This window comes from Sesamum indicum, linkage group LG3, assembly GCF_000512975.1.
Source record: "Sesamum indicum cultivar Zhongzhi No. 13 linkage group LG3, S_indicum_v1.0, whole genome shotgun sequence".
Lineage (NCBI taxonomy): Eukaryota > Viridiplantae > Streptophyta > Magnoliopsida > Lamiales > Pedaliaceae > Sesamum > Sesamum indicum.
The window spans coordinates 17,874,276-17,885,567 of NC_026147.1; the positions used below are offsets into that span (position 1 = coordinate 17,874,276).

General features: G+C 36.0%; 1 protein-coding gene across 1 annotated transcript; it reads left to right on the forward strand.

Moving 5' to 3' along the window:
- On the forward strand, positions 6,371–10,306 carry LOC105158676 (15-cis-zeta-carotene isomerase, chloroplastic). Its single transcript, XM_011075506.2, has 4 exons — positions 6,371–6,863; positions 7,929–8,075; positions 8,223–8,432; positions 9,691–10,306. The coding sequence occupies exons 1-4, from the start codon at positions 6,462–6,464 to the stop codon at positions 10,024–10,026; spliced, it is 1,095 nt and encodes a 364-aa protein (XP_011073808.1). The 5' UTR covers positions 6,371–6,461; the 3' UTR covers positions 10,027–10,306.

The window sequence follows — 11,292 nt, forward strand, 5'->3', positions numbered from 1 at the left end:
AATAGTCATATATAATCTTAAGCTCTTCCTTCTCTATAATAAACTTTGTCATATAATATTAATTTTAATATTTTTTTAATATATTTACTAATATACCCTCTACCTTCCTCTATTTTTTTTACAATTTTATGTTTTTGAAACCATTACATCACGTATTGATAACCAACTTATGAATAAAAATCTTAATTATTTGTAATTTTTAAATATTTTTACACACACATCGATCGAATAGGCCGTGTACCGCTACTACATGTGTGTGTATATATACACACATATATATATATTCCACGATTGAAATGAATGAACTTTTACTATTTTCATGGTTTTACACATATATAATGCAATCAATGTACAAATTGATTAACCCCCCACCCCCCCACCCTCCAAAAAAAGAAATTTAAAATTTTTTATAATTGATGACTGTCTAGCCTTTTATGTTGTATTGTACTGATATACTACCATTTATTTAATGAATTTATATTTATAAAAAAAAATTTTAAAATTTAAAATTAAATAATTTCAAAAAAAATTAGAGTGCCATGTCAGCATGCAGAGCTCGTCCATGCACACGGAGTTGAGGAAGACTATTCATAGGAACACCATATGTTTTGCAAGGATTTGACTGAAAAAGTTATATAGAGCTGAAGAAATGAAATCACAATAAGCTAAGTGGTCGGTTGGGGGGCGAAGTAGTTAATATTTAATGAGAAGAGAGTTGCGGCTATGAATATTAAAAAACACCCAAAATGAAGAATACCGTCCTCCCACAATTTTCGCCGGTTGACTTCAAACCTTTGATGCTATCTTCTGCTTCCTTGCTTTGAATTTTTAATGCATGGCTTTCATACTCATTTTTTTATACACATACATATTTTGATCATATATATGTATTGCTGATAACTGATTGATGTGGCTTGTGATTAGATTGATACATCGTTGCGCGAGGTATTGTCTGTTTTGACTTCGTATGAGTCTTATGACTTTGTCATGAAAAGACGTCTTGGTAGGAAGGAGAGATTTTGAGGCTTATAAATCACTCAAACTCTTTATCTTCAGTTAATGTAAATACCTTGTAGTTTGAAAGGTCATGTGAGATGCACATGTGTCTTTCCAATGAGAAGGGTGAACTCCGAAGAAAACAAGAACTGAAATCATGAATATTAAAAAGATGTAGAACTAAAATACTAGTTTAGAAGTTAAAGAATCAAGACACCAAATAATCTAAGTTATGAAACCAAAAATACATTTAAGCCTAAAAATTTATATCTTCAACTCTCATTTATACACGATATTGCTCCAAGTTAACAATTATGATTTAAAACGAATGTATATAATTTTTCTTTATACTTTAATGAGGTACAAGTTAGGAAAAATTATATTTTTGTCTCATAAGTTAGATCTATTTTACTTTTAGTACCATTTACTATGGAATTAGCACTTTCATTAATTAGACAAGCCCATCTACTAGTTCACTGCAAAAAAAGGCGGAATTTGTAATGGCTTGGAACGCAGTATCATGGGAGACTGACTGGATACTGAGCCCAATCTACTCAAGTAAACAGAGCCTAACAATAAATCATGAGATGAAAAATAATTTTTTGGGTTAATTACATTCAAAATTCTCTTTTAAAATGTAAAATTATAATTTTTCTAAAAAAAATATTAAAATTATACTTACACTCCCATCAAAAATTTAGTATTTATACACCATCCCTTTTTATAAGAATTTGAATAAAAAATATTGACGTTAGTAAAATAAAATACATAAAATTTTAATTTAACCCCTCATTTAACATTTTTATGAAATAATTTTGTATGTATGAAGGAAAAAATATAATGATGTTAACCTCACAATATTTATATATATTTATTTATTATATTTATCCCTTTATAAGTATAAAAATATAAATAAAAATATTCAATAAGGGGTAAAATTAAAAATTATGTAACTTTTTTGGCTTATGTTAATATTTTCTACTCAAACTCTAATAGAAGGGAGTTAGGTGTAAATTGATAATTTTCAAAATGAGTATAAATGTAATCTTAATTTTTTTTAAAAAAAATAAATAATTTAATATTTTTAAAATGATAAGTTAATAAACCTAATTTTTATATTTACTTGCAATTGAAATTTGGATGAAATGTAAGACCATTGAAATTAGATTGGGTGGTGTGAATTTGTAAAGATGACTAACCATCTCCACTTTATGTAGAAGACGCACAAGTGGCCTAAAAATGAAGATCCTTCGTGATTGAGAAAAAAATAGGGATAATTATACTAATTTTTTTAAAATTTAATATAATTATACATATATCTTATGTAGTTTAAAATTTTATATTTAGTATATTTAGAATTTATTTCCATCTAAAAAAATAAGTCATTCGTTAGTCAAAATTCATCAAATTTGCTGATATTAAAAAAATTGATTAAAATCTATATTTATCCTGATTAATTTATTATTGATTTATAAAAAGCTAATAATTTTTTTATGATCAAATTACCTTTATACATCTTCACATGTTAATACACTTGAAAAGGTATATTTTCGCCGTTCTAAGAGTAGTTTTGTCAGAAGAAATGTGTTTGACTTGCCATAAATCGGTAATAAATTAATCGATAGTAAATATTAATTTTTATTTATTTTTTTATTAATATAAAAAATTTAATGAATTTTGACTAACGAACGGATCTATTTGTTAGACGAAAGCAAATTTTAATGGTATTAAATATAATTTTTAAAGCACAAGAAATCTATATTGATGTGCACAAAAATAAGTTGACCCAAAAAAGCCCAAGCGATCCAAAAAGAAGGAAAAAAATGAGATGCACGTGACATCCTAAGAGGCCCAAGAGGATCTAGCAGGCAGCCCTGGCGGATGTCTCCCAGAAAATAGATTAGCAAAGGGAGGACACCTAGGACATCCCCCAACTTGGATCATGATCAAAGTCCGCCAAAATATATGGCCCAAAAGGCCAACACACATAGCAACTCACTTTCCCACGTGGCATCTCATCTGACCAAAGGTCAGCAATTATTCTAAAACCACATCAACCCTAGCAAGGAGGATATCCCAAATGGTTGGGACTCATTGCAGATGAGAGGGTCCCCCAAAGCCCTGAACTCCTTGGCGGCTAGGACTCCTAAGCTGTTAGGAGTCCTCGCTGATGAAGGGTCTCCCCCAACTCAATGATAAACATTCAAAAGCATACATAACAGAGAATAAAGACAGATTATAGCTTATCCAAATGACCTTCATCCATTTCTCTTCGAGAATGAAGGAAATGTACAGAACCCCATCGCAGGGGGACATCCCCTACAAATACAATTTACTCCTCCATACGGTGGTTTACACTTTCCTGACACCTTTCTCACTCTTTGGACACCCCCTCACGTCTCTCACAGTTCTCTTACCCTCTAAACTATTTCTCTCACTTTCTAAGCACTCTACAAGCACATTATTACGTAGTTTTGCACTTTTTACCAATTTTATTTACCATATCTCGGTTGTAGGTCCTCCTTTAGGATTTGCACTTGCTTTGGCCCAAGCCTTGAATGATTGTCCAGATCCATTGTACCCGGGCGTTTTTTGAACGCATCATTGAGTTAAAGACGTGAGTAACAATAAAAACACCTAGCAATGCATTGAACAAGGAGAAAGCCGTGGAGACTGCTAGTAGTACCCATGCACTTCAGGCTATGCCAGGGACACCTTTGGCCCCCTCCAGTGGGGCGATGGTCCTAGGACCCCCCGAACCTGCTAACCCGCTGACTGAACCTCAGGCGCAGTACCTCCTCAGACACCTCCTTGGGGGAGCTCCCCTCAAAACTCATAGGGCTATACACAGATGATCACGACGGCTATACAGGAACAAATGGCGACACTAGTCCCAACCCCCATAGTAATTCCATTAGACGTGGATGTACCTAAGGAAGAAGGTCAAAGGGTATCCCCTGCCCTTGCACTGCTGGTCGCAGAAAGCCAGGGACCCCCTCGCGAACTCAGCAAGACGTCCTTCCTTAATAGCTTGCATGGCTGGAGCGCCTGCAGAAAGGCCTCCAAGACGTCCAGTACCAGATCACGGAAGCACCATTGGAGGAGCAACAGGGTGTCCCCTTCAGCGAAGAAATCTTAGCAGACGAACTCCCCCTTAATTGGAAGGAGCCTAACCTGCCGGAGTACAACGGAAGCATGGATCCCCAAGAGCACCTCTCCTACTCGAGAATGTTGTCCTTCTCCACCGTTACATAACTGGGATTAAGTGTTATGTGTTCGTAACCACCTTCACACGGTCGGCCTAACAATGGTTCAATTAATTGCCTTTGGGATCCATATGTTCGTTTGGAGAATTTCACTCTCTCTTTCTCCATCAATTAGCCAATAGTAAATGATGTCAAAAGACAATCATGAACCTTTTTTCTTTACAACAAAAAGAAGAAGAATCACTGAGGGAGTATCTTCAATTCTTTAATTTAGTGCCCCTAGAGGTCCCTATTGTTACATCTAATACACTAATTTGTGTTTTTACGTAGGGATTACAAGATGGAGATTTCTTCAAGTCTTAACTAAGAAGCCCCCTCTCAATTTTTACAATCTCCTAAGACTAACTGAACAATACATTAACTTGGAGGAGGCTACGGAGTACAAGAATAAAGTCATTGGTGAAATATGTAAGGAACAAGAGGACGATGACCAACTCCACCTAGATGCCTTCCCAAAATAAACCCTGCCTCTAGGAGGGTATCTTTCTCAGAAAGTAAGCTTTTCCCTTTGGCAGACATCGCTCCCGGAATAAGCCCTGCCCCCAGGCATGCATCTTTCAAGGAATAAGTTATGCCCTTAGGTAGATATTCCCCTCAACAAATAAATCTTCATATGCAAGTTTCCCTCAGGGAGTATCCTTAATACTTTAACTTAATAGCCTTGGAGGTTTATTTTACTATCTTTGATGTATTGACGTGTACCTTCTTGTAGGGATTTCACGAGGGAGGCACATTTATCAAACTTCTCAAATAAAAGTCTAGTCTTCTACACAAGTATAGAGACCCTTCTCTGTGGAGGCACCCCGGCTCTCCTTCAGGTAGGCACTTAGATCCTTTTCTAGGGGATTTGTAAACTCTGTCCCCTGCAGGCACCTAAGCCTTTCTCTGCGGAGGCATATAAGCCCTGCTTCCAGCGGACACCTTATTCTTCCTCCAATAAAGTTTCTAACTCTTATTCCAAGGAGACCCCCCCTTAAACAAGTTCTCCGAGGAGGAGGCATAATAATTTTACTTCGTGCAAGACTTATTCGTAATGTATATCTTTATTATTTAACATCTTCTTGCAAAAAATAAAGCCCTACACTGAAGTAGGCACAAAAAGCAACTGTTAAGCTCTCCTTCATGGAGGCACCTTCATAAAAAGCTTTGCTTCTTACAAGCACGAAGTAAGTCTTCTTTTTCTAGACATGCCTATGCCAACAACATTCTTTGCAGGAATAAAAAAAAAAAAAAAGCTCACTATTTGGGCTTCATCTCTAAAGATATCTAATCTAATAAGTGCCGAAATCTCCACTTATTAGAGTGAGGGAGGGGGGCTTGCATAAAACTAAATTGACTAAAGAGGCCCAAGTGATCCAAAAAGAAGAAAGAAACAAGAGGCCCGTAACTTCCTCGGAGAACTAAGAGGAGCTGGCAGGTGGCCCTGGCGGGTGTCCCCCAGAAAACAGATTAGCAAATGGAAGAGACCCAGGATATCCCTAACTCGGACCATGATCAAAGTCCCAAAACATTTGGTACCAAAGCCCATACACGTAGCAGACCACTCTCCCACGTGGCACCTCATGGAAGACATCCCTAACGGTTGGGATTTCTTGCAAACGAAGGAAGTCTCCCCTAAGTCCTAAACTCCGTAGTGGCGAGTACTCCTTAGCAGTTAGGAGTCCGCGGTCTCAACCAACTTGGAGATAAGCATTCAAAAGCACACCTAACATAGGATAAAGGTAGATCATGGCTTATCCAAATTGTCCTTATCCAGTTCTCTCCAAGAATGAAGAAAACGTGTAGAACCCTATCGCAGGAAGACACGCCCTATAAATACAGGTTTACTCCTCCATTTATGTAAAATTTTCCTCCTAAACATCCTCCCACGTGTAACAACAGCAAAAAAGGAGTTAATTGAGTCAACTAACAGCACTTTGACCCTTTCCGTTAAGTATTGATGGAAAATTAAAAATGGGACAAATAATGCAACTATTTTTAATTCTTTAAGGACTAAAAATGAATTTGTACAAATTACATGATCGAAAAAGGCACTAATCCTTCTTTGTGGGTCCAAATATATTTAGCCTATTTAAATGACTGAAATGAATAGTGGATAAAGCTAATAGATGAAAAAAATTAATTTTCGCTATAAAGCTCCGTTTCCTATTCCGAACTCCCACCAGAACTTCCACCTTCGGGTTGACTTTCAGTAAGAAAATGGCAAGCTCCGTATTGCTCTCCCACCCTCTTTCTTCACAGCTTCATCTCCCCAAACGCAAACTCCTCTCTCCCAATCCCTCTAGGTTTCCTTGTTTTTACCTCAAAACCGCTAACCAATGTAAGTCCTTCAATGCCCACTTGCCAAGAAGACCTACAAAGTTGAAGAATTTTGTGTTACAGGTGGCGAAAACCGATGTTGAAGGAAGGGATGGTTCCCAACTGGTGGGGGAGGATTCGGCGGTATTCGTCTTGTCCAAACAAAAGATCTCTTCGTGGGTTTATTTCACTGGAATTCTCGGGGTCGTACTTTATGTTCTAAACGTGGCCTGGATTGATAACTCCACTGGCTTTGGGAAAGTTTTCATTGATGCCCTTTCTAGTTTTTCCGACAGCCCTGAGGTTTGAGTTTGAGCCAGTTCTTGTGTAATGTTTTTACTGAATTCTAGATTTAGTTTGTGGACGAAGCTTCTTTCTTTCTTTGTTGGTTTTTGTTAATAATAACTAGAGTTGTTCATAAGCTTTCTTTGGTAAAGAAATATTGTTAAGTCTTGACTTTTATTGTGGAAGTTTATTGGCATGACTGATATCAGTTTCATTCTGTTTTAGGCTAATGACTTTGCGGATAACAAACTCAATTTCCAAGTGAAAGATGATTTCATGAATTTGTTACCCTGTGGTCTTTGCACTTGAGGCTTTGTTCCCCCTTCAAAATTCAATGAGGATTTCTTTTCTTTAAATTTTGAAATTTGATACTGGTTGCTGATAATCATAATTACAATATCGGGAAGCAGCAAGGCTATGAGTGTAAGAATTACAGGCCTTGATATGATCATGTCGGCATGTTAAATATTGTCCGTTAGTCTAGTGGCTTAATAGTTTATTACATTGGAACAACTAGAACAGTTGATCTATAAGCTAGAGATAATAAAATGTCAGGGTAATCCGATAGTTGTTTTGATGGGCCACTCATGTTTTGGTTTAGCGTTTTCAAGGTAACTTCTAAAGGTAATATTTAATCATTCAGAAGTTTATGTTTTATTCTAAATTCCTGTGGAAGTTTCTGAGGAGAATACTAGAAGGAAGTTGGCATATCAGAACAATGACAATTAGCAGCAAGTGAGTTCTGGAGATCAAGAAAATACAAATGATTAATTTGGTGGCATGAAATTTGGTTTTGGAATTGAACTATATGAAAAACAGCTTTAGAAAAGAATGTTTGTGAATACAAATTCTATAACTCAATATCTTTCTGACAAATGCTAAACAGACAATGATATAATTATATAGAGGAAGTTAATTGATTCATGCTAAGGAGAGCTATATCTGGAAGTTTCTCCATGCTTCTTTCTCCTGCTTTCTCTTGTCTGTACTTACCTGTTAGCCCTTTCTTTTCTCTCCAACTTATTGCTGTGGCGTGTCTCTTGTAACTTTATACTCATTGTTATTGGCACCTTTTATGTGCAGGTTGTCATGTTACTACTTACTCTCATTTTTGCTATTGTCCATAGCGGCTTAGCTAGCCTCAGGGACACAGGTGAGAAAATCATTGGAGAACGGGCATTCCGTGTATTATTTGCGGGGGTATCTCTTCCGTTAGCTGTTAGTACTGTTGTGAGTTCCTGACCACGTGGTTTAGTCATATTTTATGTTTTTGTTGTTTGATGTTTATGGGTTATATGTTTATGGCATGACATAAAAACGCTTATGGAGTAAAGCTTGATTTGACAATCTAATTAGGCGGTCATGTTTTCATGGCAGGTTTATTTCATCAACCACAGATATGATGGCGTGCAGTTGTGGCAACTTCAGGGTGTTCCGGGATTACATGAACTTCTTTGGTTCTCTAACTTTATTTCATTCTTTTTTCTTTATCCATCAACCTTCAATTTATTAGAGGTTGCAGCAGTTGACAAGCCCAAAATGCATCTCTGGGAAACTGGAATAATGAGAATTACCAGGCACCCACAGGTATGAAATCCAACACATCAGCTTTCATAATATAGATCAACTGCTCATAATATCTAGTAACTTACGAAATCTCCTGTTAGTTTTCCTTCTGATGCATCTCAAATGACTAAATTCTAATGCTTATTGTACGTTTACCAATTTCATGAGATCTCTTCATAGGCTTATTTTGGCGGTAGAAAACTAAATATTCGTCAGTCTTTTTTTTTTTAATAAGCACTTGATCTCATTCATCATAGAAATATTTGCTAACATCTTACAAGAAAAATAAAAGAAATAATGGCCAGTGAGAATCTACCAGGCCAAGCAACATGAAAAAATAGATAACTAAAGAATACAATAAAACAAGCATGTTCGTCAGTCTAATTGATAAATTATTGTATATGAAGAAGACGTAGCCAGTTCATGAGTCTCTTGGCATTTTTAGCCAAACAAGTCTCTCCTCTACAAAATTAATCTTTTACATCTATGGATCTTTATTTTTACATTTTATGATTTTATTAATCATTTCATGGACGGGGACAGGGTTACAGTTGATTCCAATCACACTACATACAAGAATGACAATTTTAGTAACTTAATTTTCACTATCTTCAGTAACAACTTGTTAGTAGCAAAGGTTCTTTTTCTCATTAGAGTAATTGCCGATTATTTATTTGTTGGCCATGGTTTTATCTTTTAACTGTCAAGCAAAAACAAGAAGTTTGACTTATATTACTTAAAAAATGGATGGAATTCTTTTCAATTATGAACCAATGCCATTCCGCCAATGAGTGTTAGAACTTATTCTCTTGGTTGGGTTGCTATCAGGAGCACCCTTGAGTGTTGGTTGTAAACTTATGGACTTAAATAGACATTCATTTGTCACTTTTGGTTATTTTCCAATTTCATGAAAAAAAAATGATAGTCATTGATGTCAAGTTCTTCCCACTATAATCAGTCAGCCAAAGTTCGACGCCCATTGGAAAAAGTAGCTTTTTATTTTGTTTAAAACCTCTCAATAACACTATTATGCTTAATGTCTGTCTCTTATCATTGTTACCTTCTTTAATACACCATTGCCTATTTTATTATGGAGCCGATAACACATTATCCTTCTTGTCACGAAATCTGAAACATAATTTTTTGTAAATATATGCATTTGCTTGTCACCTTATTTATTTTAATGGACATTTAAAGATAAATTGTGATCCTATGAGCATGGTACCAGAAGCATCATTCTTGTAGGTTGTATAACCGGTTCCTCATTTTGCTTTTCCAGATGGTTGGACAAGTAATGTGGTGTCTAGCTCACACAATTTGGATTGGAAATTCAGTTGCAGTAGCAGCTTCTATAGGATTGATTGCACACCATCTCTTTGGTGTTTGGAATGGAGACCGAAGATTGGCCATTCGGTATGGTGAAGCTTTTGAAGCTGTAAAGAACAGAACTAGTGTAATTCCATTCGCTGCTATTCTTGATGGACGTCAGAAGTTACCCGACGATTACTACAAGGAATTTCTCCGGTTGCCATACCTATCAATCACGGCATTGACATTAGGGGCATATTTTGCTCACCCACTAATGCAGGCTGGGAGTTCTGGGCTTCATTGGTAGTTTAATGCTATGTATTCCTGAAAGAGTTGTTTTCATGTTGTATGTGCATCCATGACTAAGGATTGTTGTACCATTCATTTGAATACTTGAAAAGCGAACCTTATGCTTTAGGCGGTTGTATTGAAGCTGAGGGCCTGAGAGCATCTTATAAGGCCTTGGCTGACTGCAACTAAAAGATACCTCTACAGAGGACAGATGAGATATCAAAAAGTCTTACTTCCAACTGCCTGTTTTCAAACAAATAATGAAGATTATGCCATCAGCAGTGTGATTCATCCTCTGTTTTAACTCTTTAACGTGCGACAATTGGTACTTTCAAGAAATCTGGTTATCTTTTCTTGCAATGTGCTATTAAGTTTTGGCATCGGTAGCAGACACAAGTTTGCGAATTAATTCAGCATGTACTCTAGCGTGCTGGGACAGCTACTTGCACATGCACGTACACGTCATTTTCATATGAACAATTTTTGTATAATTATTTCCATGGGGAAAATTGCATTTTTGGTTCCGAACAATAGGGTGTGTTACATTTAAGTTGTACAGTTTACGTACCTAGCATATTTAATCTCATAGGATAAATATTGTAGTATTTTTGATCCTATAGGATAAAATTATAGTGCATTTGGTTCTATAATATATAAAGTTGTGGTACATTTGGTCTTATAGGATATAAAATTATTTATATTTTAATATAATATAATTAATAAAATAAAATATATATACATTGATTTTCGGTTCGAATCGGTCATTGAAAGGTTACGGAAATCGAATCGAAAACTGAAAGTCGAACCAAAATTTTCGATTCGGTTTTCATTTTGAACTGAATTTTCAATTGGGTTTGATTCGAGCGATTTAACCAAATTGTGAACACAGTGTATGATAACTTTGAATGAAGTTTGCCTACATAATTATATGCAAAATTGCTAAAAATCACACAAACCGACAAACCCAAGATCATGGTTTTCCCTAGCTCAACTCCACTAATTTGCTAAGACTTGTTCCATCTTTGATCTATCTCCTCCTACATGAGAAGAACGTGCCCCTCCCCTTCAATGGACTGCATTTTTACGACCCTACCTCAACTGTCTTTCCTGCCTTAGTGTCCTCTTTGTACTCCCCCTTCACAAATGTGGGATGGCTGCCATTTGCAATTGAAATCTTTCTAACCAACGAAGAACTGTCACTTTAGTAGAAATAAAGAAATCATTACAAAAAATGAAACCAAAGTCGTCCAATGAGACGATCACTGAGTCGCATTTTCCCGGC